This window comes from Molossus molossus, unplaced genomic scaffold, assembly GCF_014108415.1.
Source record: "Molossus molossus isolate mMolMol1 unplaced genomic scaffold, mMolMol1.p scaffold_m16_p_6, whole genome shotgun sequence".
Taxonomy (NCBI): domain Eukaryota; kingdom Metazoa; phylum Chordata; class Mammalia; order Chiroptera; family Molossidae; genus Molossus; species Molossus molossus.
This window is the reverse complement of record NW_023425399.1, coordinates 36,625,679-36,643,605: the sequence shown is the minus strand read 5'-3', so window position 1 is coordinate 36,643,605 and position 17,927 is coordinate 36,625,679. Positions and strand designations below refer to the sequence as shown.

The following is a 17,927-nucleotide window of genomic DNA, read 5'->3' as shown; positions in this document are numbered from 1 at the left end:
AAACATCCATCCGTTGCCTCCCACACCCACCTTGACTGGGATTGAACCTGCAACCTGTACATGTGCCCTGACTGGAATCCAGCTCAAGACTCCTTGGTGCACCAACCAAATGAGCCACATTAGCTAGGGCAATTTTGTTTTTCTTGGAGACACCCCACCTGGCACCTTTAAGTATAGAGTGGTGCTCACTTGGCCTGCTGTGTCATTGTCATAGCTGCTCTTGACCCCATCATCATGTTGGATTCCCTTTTTCTCTCTCCAAAATCACATTATGTTTCCTGAATCTCATACTTTTTCTTTCTTATTTCATTGCCTCATTTGGTATATGCAAGACTGGAAATAATTTTCTCTTAGGTTTTTGAAGAAATTGTTTTTATTTTTTAATTTCCAGCCTTGCTATTGTGCAATCCTTTGTCATTTTGATTCCCAGCTTTTTGTGGTGTGATTTTCCTCTTTGAAAGTAAGGTGTTAATTTCACGTTCTTATCACAATGAAGCATCTTGGGTTGGATGTTTGTGTTTTTTGTTGGGTTAATCATCACACGAGGATATTTTTCTGTTGATTTTTAGAGAGAGTGGAAGGGAGGGAAGGTGGGGGAAGAGAAATAGAGAGAAACATTGATACGAAAGAGACATATTGATTTGTTGCCTCCCAAACACACCCCTACTGGGACCGGGGATCAAACCTGCAACCCAGATAGGTGCCCTTGCCTGGGAATCAAACCCTTGACGACCCTTCGGTGCATTGTCTGATGCTCTAACCATCAAGCCACACTTGCCAAAGCGGGATGGGTCCTTTTTGTTCAGTATTCTGAGTACTCATTTTGTAATTTCAGTCTGGAAATTCATATTTTTCAGTTTTGGTGAAATAAAAAAAAATAGTGTACTAACCTCTTCCCCTATCCTTCCTCAACTTTATTTTTCTAATTTCTATGAATTAAATGTTGTATTGTGCTCCAATCCTTTGTTTCTTTTTCAAAAATGATTTTTCTCCTTTAAAAAATTTCTGTCTTTTGCTCTACAGTCTTGGAAGTTTCTTCAATGTTATCTTCTAAGCCTTCTAATTTTGATGAATTTATAATTATGGTTTTCATAGTTTTAATTTCTAGAGATTAATCTGTGATTAATATTAAAAAGTGATATCCTGTTCTTAATTTACGAACTTAATATGTATTTTGGCTTATCTCTTAGGATATTATTGTTTAAAATTTGTTATCTGCTGTTTCTCTTTTTGCTGTCTTTATTTTTTGTTTCTTTCAAACCCTAATACATGTTAGCCAATTTCTTCAACCATCTAGTGACCCTATGCTGTTTTCATACTCATGAGTGTGGCATTTAAAATCCATTTGGAAGCTTTGTTTGTGTGGACAGGTCAGGGTGACCTCAAGGGGAATGATGTGATCAGGCTTTTTTGTTGGAGGAACTCCCAGGTGTTCCCTCAACAAAACCAAATGTCTATGTGTTTTTATTTTGTATTTGAGAGAAATCTTCCCAGCTCTGGCATGGCAATAGCTAGTATTCTGGTATAGATCAAGGGGAAGACTGGAGGTCTTAACTTTTTCTTTTTCAGGCTTATATGTAAATCTCAGTTTTAAGTAGAGCCCCTGATACTTGCTCCCAAGCTGGACTCCATGTCCACTAGTTTGGGGGCCCTTCTGGTTTAGCCTCTCCAGAGTTACCTCATGTTTCCTGCAAACATGAGAAGGGAATTTAGGCATCTGCATGTTCCTTATTGACAGTTTCTCTGTTTTTAGTTTTAGCCTGGCTTTCAGAGATAATAGGTGCTTTCTGTTTGGAGCTCTTCCTGATTTTTTTTTTTTTTTGGTCAGAAATTAGTTTACTTTGGAAGAGATTAGTTTGTTTAGTGATGTCTTGGCTACTAGGCACAGGGTTTGTCTTCCTCTACTCAATTGGTTACTGTTTATTCATCCATTTGGTTTTTGTTTTCTTATACAGTGGTGATATTGCCCTCCTCATTATTATCATCCCTGTGTATGTCAGTCTTTTCTCCCCCATAAATTTCTTTTTGGTAAGGTTTTAGTAGGGTGTGGAGATAAACTTACTCATGTGTTCAGTTTGCCAGTTTTACTTCAGAATATTTATGTAAAAAGCTGTTATAAAACAGCTATTACTAGATATTTTGCAGATGACAAAAATATTTTGACTATACATTAGTGTTTTATGCTTGTAACAAGAAATATACATATGTGTGTGTATATATATACATATATATTGCTATAGATTTCTTGTGACTTACATAAGCCACCAACAAGCAGTATTCTCTGAATAAATAAGGTATTTGAAAGTTAAGTGATATATTCATCATTTTTTTTTTTTTGCAAAAAAAAGAATAGTATTGACCTATGGTTAATTTAGAAGGAGAAATTATGGTTTTCCATTGCCCTGCTTAGTCCCCTGCATCTTTGCTAGCTTCAACAGTATTTGGGTGGAACAGACCCAGGAATGCCCATTCTTCCAGTTTCTGACCACCCACCAACCTCTTCCAGTCACCACCTTTGGAATCATCTCAGCCACCCTTGGCTTCCCAGACCAGCCAACACCATTTTTGAGCTTAACTCCTTATTGCTGAGCAACCATGAGCTCCCAAATTCATCAGAGTTGTTCTGCTGAGGTGGAGACCACCATCAACTGCCTGGTCAACTGCATCTGCAGGCCTCCTATACCCACCTCTTTTGGGCTTCTGTTTTGACAACAATGATGTGGCTCTGGAGAACATGGCCCATTATTTTCTGCCAGTTGATGGAGGAGGAGTGAGAGGGAACCTGGTGTCTCTTGATGCAAAACCATGTGGGGGCCGCACCCTCTTCCAGGACATGCAGAAACCTTCCCAAGATGAGTGGGGTAAAACTCAGGACACCATGGGAGCTGCCATGGTCCTGCAGAACCTGAACCAGGCCCTTTTGGATCTGCTTGCCCTGGGTTCTACTGTACAGACCCTCGTCTATGTGACTTCTTGAAGAACCATTTCCTGGATAAGAACATGAAACCTGACTAACCTTTGCAGGCTGGTTGGCCCACAGGCTGGATGAATATCTCTTCGAAACGCTCACCCTCAAGCTTGACTAGGTGCCTTTGGGACCCAGAGGCCTTTGAGGGGCTCCTCTGCATCCCCCTGGTGTTTGGCTTTTGCCTGAACTTCTCCCTGCAACTGCTAGGGAGCCTTTTAACCACCCTGAAGCCCTCTCCCATGCTATGGACTAAATGGAAACTATAAAACTTGTAGCAAAAAGAAAAGAAAGAAAGAAAAGGAGAAATTATAAATACTATTTAGGTTAAAAAAATTCTATATTGCAGCACTCTCTAATCCTCAATAAAAGTTAGCTTGTATATGGTGGTGACTAATGATATGCTTTATACTTGATTACCTTTTGTGGGGGCATAATTTGTAGGTTTTTATCTCTCTTCAGTGTTTCACAAGTTTATAGGATGTCTTTCTAAGGCGTATCTTAATAGAATCTCATATTTTTCCACATACTTAGATTTGATTTCTATATAGAGATCTGAATTTCCATCTGGTATTATTTCCTTCAGCCTGGAATGTGCTTTAGCTTTTCTGGTCATGTGGTAGGTGTAATGGTGAAAATTTTTCAGCTTTAATTATCTGAAAAAAATTTTTTTTTTTTACCTTTACTTTTAAAAGACATTTTTTTATTGAATATAGTCCTCTAGGTTGGCAGGGTTTTTCTTCTGTACTTTTATTCATTGTTTTTTTCTTATTGTGGTAAAATATACATAAGTTAAAATTTATAATTTTAATAATTTTTAAGTTTATAATTCAGTGGTGCTAAGCACATTCATGGTGTTGCATAACCACCATGCATTTCCACAACATTTTCATCCCAAATAGAAATTCTGTACCTATCAAACAAGTACTCGTTCTCCCTTTTTGCCAGCCCATGGTAAACTCTAGTCCATTTTTTTCCCCCTCTATTAATTTGCCTGTTCTAGGTACCTCCTATAAGTGGCATGTTACTGGCATGGGGTTCTTGGGTTCCTCAAGATAGAACTCAAGAGGAAATCCCAGAGAACTTCCCAGACAGATTTTATTAGCTTGTGCTCAAACACAGTGGAGATAGCACTGAGGAAAGGAAGGTCCTCTGAACTGGCTTGGAGTTGGGGGGGAGACTGACTCTTCTTGGCTTGCTTTTATATGCTGGGGACAAAATGGGCTTGCTCTAAAAGGTGGGCTTTTTGAAAAATGCAGGCTTAACATAATTTTCCATTTCAGGAGTGGGTGACTTCCCTTTCCAGCTATGTTGCCTGGTGCTGTTGGGGCAAGATGGCAGCCTGCTCATTACTGTCACCCTAGGAAGGTCATATAGCGGTCAAATGTTGATCAGTTGCACATGCAGGTCAATAATTTAAGCAGGCAGTTAGAAGGGAGATAAAATTAGCTACTTCTGCATTTTTGAGTGGGTGTGAAGGGGTGGCAACATTTTTTCCAGACAGCTTATCTGGAGTTTCTTCTGATAACCTGGTCTTCTCTTGGCTCCTTGGGCATTATTTTTATCATTGTTTCCATATATGTGATGTGTTTTCTTTTTTCTCTTACTGTTTTTAAGAATTATTCCTTTATCTTTGGTTTTCAGAATTTTAAACATGATATGCCTAGGTGTGGTTTTCTTTGTGCCTAGTTTTTACTGTGCCTGTTGAATCTGTAGGTTACAGGTTTTAATCAAATTAGGAAGACTTTTGGACAGTATTTGTTCCGATATTTTTTTTGGTCCCTCTTCCCCCTCATTTCTAAGATTTCAGTTCTACTTTTATTAAAATATTTGATAATACCACTTGTTATTGAGGCTCTTACTTTTCAACTTTTTTTCTCTCTGTGCTTTCTGGGTTCTCCATAGAAACAGAAGATATGTCTGTCTAACTATCATCTATTTATATATTTACCTATCTAAAAAGACTTATTATAAATAATTGACAGTTATGGAGGCTGACAAGTTCCAAGATCTTCAGGGTCAGCCAGGAAGCTGGATTTTCCAACCAAGTCCAAAGGCCTGTGTACGAGGAGGTCCAGTTGCGTAGTTCCAGTATGAAGGCTGGCATGTTTGAGATCCAGGAAGAGCTGATGTTTTAGTTCAAGTATGAAGGCAGATAAAGTCCATGTTCCAATTTGAAGGCAGTTAGGCAAGGGGAATTCTTTCTTTCAAGGGCAGAGGCCACATTTTAGTTCTATCAACGCTTTCAACTGGTTGAATAAGGTCCACCTACATTAGGTAGGGCAATCTGCTTGACTCTGTCTATCAATTTAAATATTAATCTCATGCTCATCAAACACACCTTTACAGATATATCCAGAATAATCTTTGACCAAATATCTGGGTATCCTGTGGCCCAGTCAAGTTGACACAAAACTAATCATTATACCCTCATTTGTTTGATTTCTGTTGAATTGTCTTAAAGTTTACTAATCTTTTCTTCATTAGTGTCCACTATTAATGTTATGTAATGATTTTTAAAAATATAAAATATTGTGTTTTCAGTTCTAAAGTTCCATTTTTATTTTTATAAATCCTCACACCTGAGAATATTTTTTCATTTATTGTCAGATAGGGAGGGAGGGGGAGAGAGAGACAGAGAGAGAGAGGCGAGAGAGACACATCCATTGGTTGCCTCTCTCATGACCCTGACCAGGGCCAGGGACTGAACTGCAACTGAAGTATGTGCCCTTGACTGAATCAAACCCGCGACTCTTTGGTCCACTGGAGATGCTCTAACAGCTGAACCAAGCAGGCCAGGGCTAAAATTCTATTTTAAATAATTATTTCCATCTCTCAAAATTCCCCATGTCTTTACCATTATACTCATTGTTAACATAATTGTCATTATTATTTTAAAATCCTTGATTACTAATTCTAAAATCTAGGTCACCTGGGTCAATTTCTATTGATTGATTTTTTTGTTTCCTTCTTGATTCTGGATCACATCTTCCTGCTTAGTTTGCAGGTCTCATAATTATTTTTATTGCAACTTGGGCATTGTGGATGATACGTTTTAGAGACTGGATTTGTCGTCTTCCTTTGAATGATGTTGAGTTTTGTCCTAGCATTTAATTAAAATATTTGCAAATAACCTTGATGTTGTCACAACCTGGTTTTAGGCTTTGTTAAAGTGAGTCTATTTCAGTTTTATTCTTAATCATAGAATTGTTTTCTTAGTACTAGTTTGTGGTATTTATTCCTAAAATATCTGGATAGGCCTTTCTGGGGTTTCCGTGGAAAATCTCTAATTTTAACCTTAGTCTCTGCTACGGTGAGTATTTACCAAAACTCTGTCAGCATTTTACCTGTTGTTTTCCTCACTAGACTCTAGGGAACTCTGCAGCCTTGTATGAACTCTTTGAGCTCATTCATGGATCCGAGGGGACATTTACATAAACTTGGGGGCTTCCATTTTGTGGCTTTTTCCTTTCCTGAATTCCTCTCCCAATTTCTTGCTGCTTAAGTAACAAACTCTTTCATCTTAGGCCAATAAGACTATAGTGTTCTATTTGAGATCTATTTTTTGTGTATCTCAGAGTGGGGATTGCCTCTTGGGGAATGCTGTATGAATGTGTGTCTCACCTAGTGTGTTTATTTTCTTTCTGGTTGAATCCTCTCCTATTTCTGCCAGCTTTTTGTCACTTGCCTTCAAATATATATATTTTTGATTTTTAAAATTTCCATCTAGAATTTGCAGTTCTTATTGGTCTGTGGGTTAGTCTGATATAAGTTACTCCATTAACCAGGAGCTGTTACCTATGCTTTGTAATTGTGGACTATTAACAAACATAATAATGTAAATTATAAAAAAAAACTAAAATAAATTAACAAGTATTACAAATTTCACATTAATAAAAGAAGCTGATTATTTAAATATATTTATTAATTTTTAATTTTGTGGTACAAGCATATATTATCTTTGTAAAAATTGGAGCATTCAACATAAACCTAACCTCCCTGTTTATTTCCATTTTTAGCCCCTGTCCCTCCTGCCCACCCCAGTAACCACCATTATTGGTTTGATTTGCTTCTTTCTATATCAACAGAAATACTAGACTATATTGTATTCTTCTTTTTGTAAATTTTATATAAATGATATACTGTATTTTTTAGTAAGTTTTTAGATAAGCAGTGTCATAATGTGATACTTTTAATGTTGTTTTTTGTTGTTGTTGGTCAGCAAAATGTATTTTGTAGTCTATCCATGGCTGATACAAATAGATCAATTACTTTTTAAAACTGCTGAATAGCATTTTATCATATTTATTTAGCTATTTCTTTATTGGTGGGCATTTAGGTTATTACTAGGTTTTTCCATTAACATCAGTGATTCCATGAATATTCTTGTATATATCACTTTATACATATGTGTTTATTTAGGGCAGGTAGTTGTTAGTTGAATTGCTGACAGATTCCCCAGATTCCCCTCCTAAGAAGTTTATTCTATGAATACTTTTGACAAATCTGGCTTTGTAAAGTCTAAATTCGCTGTCATTAATGACCAGACACCTTTGTGGGACCATGGGCAGTTTACCTCCAAGAAACTTTTCACATCGAGATGTGGTCATTTCTTGAGAAAATACATAAAGAATTCTTATTCTAATTTCTGGAACATAAAAACACTAGTGTTAACTATTAATATCATTCTTACTATTATTAATATGTCAGATGTGAAATAATCCTAGTGATAAGATTTCATCAGAATTTGATAGGTCTAGCTCTTCAGCACTGATGACTGATAGGGTGATTTTAGTGATTGATCCTATCTGGAATTAAGTGTAACCATCAGAGCAGTGGTTCTCAACGTTGGCTGCATGTTAGAATGCCTGGGGAGCTTTAAAACATTCTAAACCCCTAGCTGCACTGCAGACCAATTAAACCAGCAACTGTGTAGGTGGGACACACACATCAGAAGTTTTAAAGTTTTGTAGGTAATTTCAGTGTGCATTCAGTTTTATGAATGTGTAGGATAGAGCTTGTACATCCTTTTGAGTTCTTCCAGAAGATTCATTAAAGTTGAAATTGAAAAAAAAGTAGTTATATTTTCCCTTGGTAAAGGATTACCTTAAATAGTTTGTGCTACAAAGGTGCTGGCACCTATTCCTTAATTTTCAGCTGTTTTATGCTTGGATTGGGTCTGAAATTAAGTGAAGAATAGACATTAGGGACATTGGGGACATTATTTTATCCTGTCAGTTTATGGGTATGATTCTGCCAAAAGGAATCCAGTTTTTTTTCTTTTCTATTAGCTAGATTGTATACTTACAGTTTTTTGTTTTTTTTTTTTTTGAATAGGGTACTTTGAAAGACATGATTGATATAAAACACATTTTTATGTATTAAATATATAGTTTAATTATAATTAGTATGTGATGTAGCAGTACTTAATTTTTCTCTTTAATATGTCCAGTTATGCTGTTTTTAATTTTTTATTTTGAGGTAATTATAAATTCACTTGCAGTTGTAAGAAATTACAGAGGGATCACATGTACCCTTTGCCCAGTTCCTTCAGTGGTAATATTTTGCAGAACTATAGGACAATATCGTATTTAGGATATTGACATTGATTTAGGCAAGATACAGAACACTTCCATCTCCACAAGAATCTCTCATGTAGCCTGTTCATAGTTACAACTACTCTCCTCCTACCTTCACTTTTTTAACTCCTGACAACCACTAATATAGTATGTGTGTATAATATATATATATCTTTCTGTTAATCCTCACCTGAGGATATTTTTCTATTGATTTTTAGTGAGAGTGAAAGGGAAAGAGGGAGAGAATGAGTGAGAGAGAGAAACATTGATATGAGAGAGACATCCATTGTTTGCCTCTCTCATGCACCTGACCTGCCACCCAGGTACGTGCCCTTGACCATAAATCAAACCCAATACCCTTTGGTCCCTGGCTGATGCTCTAATGGTTGAGCCAAACTAGCCAGGGCTAATATAGTATTCTTTGTATAATTTTGTCATTTTAAGAATGTTTTGTAAATAGCATCAGACAGTGTGCTGTCTTTTGGGAATTGGCTTTTTTTTAATCACTCAGTATAATGGTATGGAGATTCATCTAGGTGGTTGTGTTTATCAATAGCTTGTTCTATTTTGTTGCCAAGTAGTCCATAGTATGGCTGTACTTCTGTTTGTTTAACCATTTACCCATTGAAAGACAGCTAGATTGTTCCCAGTTTAGGGCTGTTACAAATAAATCTGCAATAAACATTTGTGTAGATTTTTTTTTTTCTTTGTAATTCTTTTTTAAGATTTTGGCAAACTACACATAACATAAAATTTACCATGTTAAACATTTTTAATGGCACAGTTTGCTGGCTTTAAGTACATTCACATTGTTGTACAACCATCACTACCATTCTTCTACAGAACTCTTTTCATCTTATAAAACGGAAACTGCACTCATGAAACAGTAACTGCTTGTTTCTCTTCACTTAGCCCATTCTGATGTCTGTCTCTATGAATTTGACTACTCCGGGTACCTCAAATAATTGGAACCATACATTATTTGTCCTTTTGTAATTGTGTACTATTATAGAATATAGCTCTATTAATAAGAAATGAAATAATATAAATGAACAACTATAACAAATTTCACATTATTAAAGAGAGTTGATTATTCAAATATCGTATTTATCACTTTTTAACTGTGTGGTACAGGGATTTTACTTAGTATGATGTCCTCAAGGTTCATCCATGACTGTAGCATGTGTCAGAATTACTTTTTTTTTAACCCTCACCTGAGGACATTTTTCTATTTATGTTCAGATAGAATGGGAAGGAGGGAGGGAGAGAGAAAAACATCAACGTGAGAGAGACACATCAACTGGTTGGCTCCCACACGACCCTGACCAGGGCCAGGGACGAACCGCAACTGAGGTATGTGCCCTTGACTGGAATCGAACTTGAGACTCCAACCCAAGAATCCTTGGTCTGCGGGCCGATGCGCTAACCGCTGAGGCAAACCAGCCAGGGCCACAATTTCTTTTTAAGGCTGAATAATATTCCACTGTATGTAAATGCCACATTTTGTTTATCCTTTCATCTCTTGATGAATACTTAGTTTGTTGTCAACTTTTGTCTATTGTACATAATGCTGCTGTGAATATGGGTATACAACTGTCTGAGTCAGTCCTTACTTTCTGTTCTTCTGGGTACTAACAAGTGATATTGCTGGATTATATGGTAATTCTCTTCCCAGTTTTTGGAAGAACCACTATATTTTCTCTTTCATAGTAGCTACACTGTTTTAAATTCCCACTAATACCACACAAGAGTTCCAGTTTTTTTCACATCCTCACCAACATTTACTATTTTTTTTAATAATAGCCATCCTAATGGTTGTGAGGTGGTATCTCATTGTGGTTTTGATTTGCATTTCCCCAGTGATTATGATGTTGAACATCTTTTCTTGTGCTTATTGGCCATTTGTGTATCTCCTTAAATGGCTGCCTCCCCAAAGGGGAAAAATTGAAAAATGAAGGGGGCAGAAAACACCAACCTTTTAGATTCTGTGGAAGCAAATTCAGCTGGGGTGGGGGGGCATTATAACAATGGCTGCTCATTTCTGTTACTAGAACCAACAAGTAGCAAGCAGAGCACAAATCCTGATATTTGAAGGACAGGGTCGTTATTGCCCACCCTGGCACTCTCAAGGTTGTGTGCAGCTGCTGTAGAAATATATGCATAGCTGCTTGCCTCAGGGTTAGGATGGGAAATGAGTAGTTGCTATTGCACTGAGAGTTGAAATTGTCCCAAATTAACCACAGTTTACACCCAAGCCTTCCCATGGAAGTTACAAGCCTTTAATAGGCCCCAGAGTTCCATAACCCTTGCATTAAACATTCTAGCAGGCCGATCATCTAGGTGGAAAGATGAATTCCTGGTGCTTCCTACTCTGCCAGGTTCTCTTTAGCTCCATTTTTCTAAGTTTGTATGAGACCATTCTGATTTAAGGATGTTAATCTTATTCCATAACTATTTGCATATATTTAAAAAAATTTAAATGCCATTTACCATTTACCCTTTTGCAAGACATCTTTTGCCTTATAGACATTTTAAATATTATGTGCTTATACTGGTCAACCACCCTTTGATGGATTCTGGCTTTGGGAACATTTTATGGAAAACCTAATAAGAAATGATAATAAAACCAATTAAAAAATCAAGTCTCTCAAAAAAGACTGATATTTATGCCTGTATTTTTGTGTGATAGTTTACTTTTCTTGAACCTTTAAAAAAAGTTTTTATATGTTTAAATCATTAATACTTTAAGATTTCATTTTTGTGTATAGTATGAGGTAGGACTCAGTTATTTTTCCAAATAGACAGCATACAGTGCCAAGACAGTTTATTGAATAACAAAATGATTTCCTACTGGTTTGAAGTATCACTCTTATTCTCAAATTTTATTACACTATACATGAATTTGTTTATGAATTTGATGGTTAGTTCCATTAATTAAAAAAATGTTTTTGGCTCATTTCTATGTCATTACTATAGTATCATTTTTAGACCTTTTTCTTTAAACTTGGACAGAGAGTTAATTTTTTTAAATTGAATTTATTGGGGTGACATTGGTTTATGAAATCATACAGGTTTCAGGTATACAACTTTATAATATATCATCTGTTTATTATTATGTCTTCACCACCCCAAGCCTAGTCTCCTTCTGTAATTATGTGTTTCACCCCCTTTACCCTCAGTGTTCTTCCTCTACCCTTTTGTCTGCATTTACAAAGATTTTTTAAAATTTGTTTTGTTTGTTTGTCATGATTAGTTTATTATTAGATAGTCTGCCATTTTGGATGGGTTGGTACTATAAATGATATCTTTCTCCATTTTGCTTTTGTAACCTCTTTATTGTGAACTGAAGTTCACAATACTTTTTAGAGGTGGACAGTTGTGTTGGTTTCAGGTTGGAAGTACAGCAAACCTACCAGTTTCTGATACATGTATTCTGCATCAGTAGACTTTCTCTAAATGCATGCACTGTAGTAGAATTGCTGGATCATAATGTTTACCTATCATTATCGTTACTAGATGGTGTCCAAGTATTTTTCAAATGGTTTTACCACATAATATAATTATATTTAAAAAAAAATTTACGTATATATGCTTGTGTATGTATGTATGTGTGTGTGTGTGCGTATATATATATATATATATATGCACACACACACATATATATGTATCTAGCTACCTTGCTAAATTCTTGTATTCATTCATATAATTTACTTGTGGATTCTTGTTGATTCCCTAAACTCACAATCATATCATTTGTGAATACTAAGAGTTTTGTTTCTTTTGTTTGAATCTTTGTACTTTTCTTTCACATTGATAAAAGATCATTAGTACAGACTTTAATAGAAGTGATGAATAGTGGACATAATTTTAAGTATGATTGAAAATTTATGGCTATATGTTATTATATATAGAGTATGTTTGCAACATTAAAAAATTTAAATAAACAGTATTTTCATATTTTTTAATCTATTAAGAGGACATTAATTTGTTAGTCTAATAAATTACATTGATTTTCTTTTTGTAAAGTTAAAACAATCTCATATTCCTTGTATTTATCATATGCTACATTATGCAAGGACCTAACAACACTTTCCTTTTTTTTCTGGTGCTATAGTTGTTATATATTTTACGTGCATATATGTTAATAGCCCTACAAGAGACTTATCTTATAATGCTTGCTGCCTGAAAGTCTACTTGGTTGATATTAAAATAGCTAAAATAGCCCTGGCCAGTGTGGCTCAGTTGATTGGAGCATTGTCCTGTATACCAAAAGGTGGTGGGTTCAGTTCTTGGTCAGGTCACATACCCAGGTTCAGGTTTGATCCCTAGTCGATATCTCTCTCTGCCCCCTCTCCCTCCATCCCTCCTTCTCCCTTTCTCTCTAAAAATCAATAAAAAATATTTTTAAAAATAGCTAAAATAATTTCCTTTGGTTAGTGTTTACCTGTGTATCTTTTTCTATCCCTTTATTTCAATCTTTCTGTCTATTCTTATATTTAAGGTGTATCTCTTAGAAGCAATATATATGTATAAAAATTTTGGGGGGAGATCTTTGTATTTTAATTGATACAGTTAGTCTATTTAAATTTAATGTAATTACACATATATTTGGATGTGAATCTACTCTTTACTTTCTGTTGTCCCACATGTTTTCTCCTCCTTTTATCTCACTTCTTGACTTCAGGATTATTTTCTATTATTATGTTTTTCCTATCAATATGTTTTACCTTCTATTACCATTCTATTGCAGTTAGCCTGGAGATTTCACCATGCATACTTGACTTATGAAAGTCTATTAGAAAATACTACTTATGATCATTTCTCAGGCAATGCAAAGGCTGCAAAATGCTTGAATGAGCTACATTTAACAGCTTCCCAACTTTTGTTTCCATATTTTAAACTCTATATGTGTTAAAAACACCACGAGACATTAATTATCCGTTACAATCAATTTTCATTTAGATTTGTCTAAAAAATTAGTCTTTTTTTTGTACTTAATTTCTTCCACCCCACTTTCTTTGTGCTTTTACTTTGTATTATTATTCCTGTTTCTGAAGAATAGCCTTTGGTATTTTTATTAGTGCAGGTCTTGCTGGTGGTGAATTTGCTTATCCTTATTTATCTAAAACTATTAGTTTAAATATTTTAAAATTGGTTTTAGAGAGGAAGGGAAAGAGAGAAACATTGATGTGAGAGAGAAAATTGATTGGCTGCCTCTCACTTGTACCCGACCAGGGGTCGAACCCACAACCCGGGTGTGTGTTCTGACCAGGAATTGAAAGCCACCTTTTGGTGTATGGATGACACTCTAATGAACTGAGCCACATTGGCCAGAGCCTAATTTTTTTTTTTTTTATCCTCACCTGAGGACATTTTTTTCCATTTTTTTATTCAGATAGAGTGGGAGAGGGAGAGAGAGAGAGAGAAACATCGATGTGAAAGGGACACATCGTTGCCACCTGCATGACCCAACCAGGGCCATGGACAAACTGCAACCGAGGTACATACCCTTAGCGGGAACCGAACCCAGGTCTCTCTGGACTGCAGGCCGACGCTCTAACCGCTGAGCAAAACTGGCCAGGGCGGCCAGGGCCTATTTTATTTCACCTTCAGTTTTGAACGATTGGATACAGTGTTTTGAGTCAACATATATTTCCTTTCAGCACATTGAAGGTAATCTGTTCATTATCTTGGGCTTCCATTGTTGTTCTTGAAAAGAGTGCTGTCATTCTAACTGCCACTTATTGGAAGGTAATCTGTCCTTTTTCCTCCTTGTTTTTAAATTTTTCTGTTGTCCTTATTCCCTTTTATTTAATGCATCTTGTTGTGGACATTGATGATTTTAATGTAATTTATGGATATTATTTGGAATTATTAAATCTGTGGATTATTGGCTTTAACATTTTGAAAAAATTCTTACCTAATCTTAAAATATATTGCTTTTTTTCCATTCTCTTATCTTCACTTTCTGAATTCTGATTAAATGTATAATAAACTTTCTTACATTATTTTCCGTTTCGTAATCTTCTGTTTTTCATCACTTTATCTTTTTAGGCACATTCTAGGTAACATTTTTCTGATCAGTCTTTTAATTCACTAATTTCTTGTTTTATCCTATCAGCTATCAAGCACATACATTGAGATTTTAATTTTGGATATTTGCTTTTTCATTTCTAGAAATTCTTTTTCTGTTTTAAGAATCTATAATTTATTTTATAGATGAGATATATATGTTTTCATGTTTTTTGTTTAGTCTTTAATCATTATAAGGATACTTGTTTTACATTTGCCTAATACTTTCATTATATGTGTATATATTGGCATCTTTTTCTGCTTGTTTTTATTCATGCTGCCTCATTTTCTTTGTGCCTGATTATTTTTGCCTGTATATTTATTATTGCCCTTGAATAATATTTATGTAGACTTTCCCATGGCCTGGGATGAAGGTATCCTTCTCCAGATATTATGTTTTATTTGACTTTTGCCAAGTGTGTGTGCACTGTGAATGGGAAAAACACTTCTATTTCTCTTTTACTCACATACTACTATCACACTCACAACTTCCTACATCACTTCTGACATCAGATGTGGGGGTTTTCTACACCAAGCAATTCTCCAGTACCATTGGAGTGTCCTGAAATTCAATTTAATTTTGACACTACTGCAGTTAGTATGACCCCACAAGTTAAGGGTTCAGTCTCATAAGACTGCCCCTCCACTACTTTAGATGCCAATGGTAAGCCCAGGTTTTCACCTGTGCTTCCGACTGACTGGCTATAAATTAGAGGTTCCAATGACCCCTTTTTTGGGTATGATTAATTTGCTAGAGTGGCTCACAGACCTCTGGAAAACAGTTTACTTACTAGACTACCATTGTATTACAAAAGATATTAAAGGATATGAATGAACAGCCAGAATTAGAGATACATAGGGCAAGATCTGGAAGGGTCCTGAGTGCAGGAGCTTCTGTCCTCATGGAGTTGGGATGTATCACCTTCCACACATAGATGTATTATCACCCAGAAGCTCTGCAAGCTGTGTACTTTGGGAATTTTTGTGGAGATTTCATCAGGTAGGCATGATTGTTTGTTAATTCAATACCCAGCCCCTTTCTCCTTCCCAGAAGGTGAGGTAAGGCTGAGATGAGAGTTTCAAGCTTTTAGTCATGGCTTTGTCTTTCTGGTGACCCATTCCCATCCTGAAGCCATTCAGAACCACCAAGAGTTGCCTCATCAGAATAAAAGACATTCATATCATCCTGGAAATTCCAAGGGACTTAGGAGCTTTCATTGAGGAACTGGGGTCAAAGACTGGATGTTAGAATAAAAGGTGATCATAGCGCTCTTATCATTTAGGAAATTATAAAGGTTTTAACGAGCTCTGTGCCAGGAATCGGGATAGAGACTATATATTTTATTTCACACACTATTAATCAGAATCTCCTTAAACTTACTTACAAATTTATTATTCCCTGACCTACCCAAGCCACATGCTTGCAAATCTATGCAAAAGCCCCAGTCAACCCCAAACTTCTCAGAGATAGTTTTTTTCTTTCCAATTTTCCCCATCCCTCTTTTCTTCCTCCTCTTTCTTTTTTTCTCCTCCTGTTACACCATAATGTGAAATAATCTTGCCTGAGTGCATTTGGTATTGGGATAGAGAGTAGGTGTAGACTTGTGTAGTTCTGGTTCAACCCTACAGTGTATGTATTAGCCCTTTCAATCCCCAGCTTATTCTGGAAAGTGTCTCTAATAGAATTCCCACTTTTAATGGGCTCTGGGCTTGACCAGGTCTCTTCTTGATGCCATTTAACTAAATTAATTTGTGATAGTGTTGGAAAATGTTTGCAGTATGAGTAATAGATTTAGGCCTCAGTTTGCTCCCAGAATCTAGCTTGGAACTTTTTATAAGGTTTTAAATGCTTTTAAGGTGGTGTTTTTTTTTTTCACATTTTAATCTAACATTTTTAGTAACATTGTATAGTAGAATTATTCAGAATAATTTCATCTGCAAATTGTGGTAATCTCTTCAGTGTTATATTCTGGTTTGTAATTTCTCCTTTATCAGCTGAATCTAATTGACTGTTTAAATCTGTATATTTTTTCATATTTTTAATAGTTGTGCTTGTTTACTGTTAGAAGCTCTATTTGGTTCTTCTAGTCTTCTTGATCACTTTTGTTCCTTAGTTATATTTTCAGTATTGTTCTTTTATTTCTATGAGCATACATATGTTTTATATTCTATATCTGATTATTCCAGTATTTGAGGTCTTTCTAGGTTTAAGTTGAATTATGCTTACGGATATTTTCAAAGTTTTATTTTTGGTGGTTTATTTCTCATGTGTTTTGTAAATTTTTTTTTAAACTATGGACTCATGTTAATTGTAACACACACATTCTCTGAAGCTGGTAAGTTAAGGTGGTTTTTTTCCCCGTGAGTATTTGCATTTGTGTTTTATGAGTTTTTGAAGCAGTGGGACACTGAGATAATTTTTGGGTTTTCTTTTTAAGGCCATTCAGGTGATATGAATTTTTTTCTAAACCTGTCTAAAAGCCCTTCTTGGTCATGTATTATCTAGAGAGACTTTTTCTCCCTTACATATAAATCTTAGGCTGAGACTTACAATTTCCATGTTTCTTTGCATATAGCACCCTTTCTGGTTTTCCCTTTTACTGGTTATGTCACCCCTTGTGGTTCCTTTCTTTTATTGTGGATAATCTCCAGTATGTTTCCTTGTGCTGCTTTGTCCGCAAGTTTCATCTCTTGTCCCTTATGCGCAGAGACCTTCAGACCCAAAGTTGGTGGTAATAAGCATTAGCAGATATCTCTGGGTAGCAACTACCTTTAGGTCTCACTTATTTCTCTGGATTTGACCTTATTCTTACTTCTCTAACCTTAGGCTATTTTTTTTATTTTCCTACCACTTCAGCATACAGTGAAAATACTTTTTTAAACCTTTTATCTTAACATTCTTAAGGATTTTGTCCTGAGAAGGCTATTCTGAATGTCTTGTCTGTCCCATTGCCCTAATATTTATCAAATGTCATTTTTAATATTTCTTTTATAGGATTCAGTTTAGCTGCATTTAAAAGAAACAAGAGGAAACTAGAGCTGGCAGAAAGGGTGGAAACAGATTTCATTCAACTAAAGAAAAGAAGACAATCAAATGAAAAGGTCAGGAGGTATTTGAAATATTAATTATTGTATCATAATGATATCTTTAATTTTCATTTAGATATATAAGCTTTAAAATAGTGTGTTCCAGTAACAATGTAGTGCATGCCACATACATACTTTAAAATTTTTCAATACTTACATTAAGTAAAAAGAAACAGGTGAAATGAATTTTAATAATTTATTTTAAGCAGTGAATCTAAAATATC

The 17,927-nt window shown here is 35.5% G+C and overlaps 1 protein-coding gene across 11 annotated transcripts in view; it reads left to right on the top strand.

Annotated features, from left to right (window-relative positions):
* TASP1 (taspase 1) overlaps nt 1-17,927 on the top strand; it is a 318,727-nt gene that overhangs the window by 104,479 nt on the left and 196,321 nt on the right. For all 11 annotated transcript variants that reach the window (XR_004957029.1, XR_004957028.1, XR_004957030.1 and 8 more), the window contains one exon: nt 17,612-17,718. Coding sequence is in view for 8 of the 11 variants with exons in the window: in XM_036244396.1 (XP_036100289.1) it covers nt 17,612-17,718 (107 nt within the window). In the remaining 3 variants the exon portion in view is untranslated. The remainder of the gene's footprint in view (nt 1-17,611; nt 17,719-17,927) is intronic.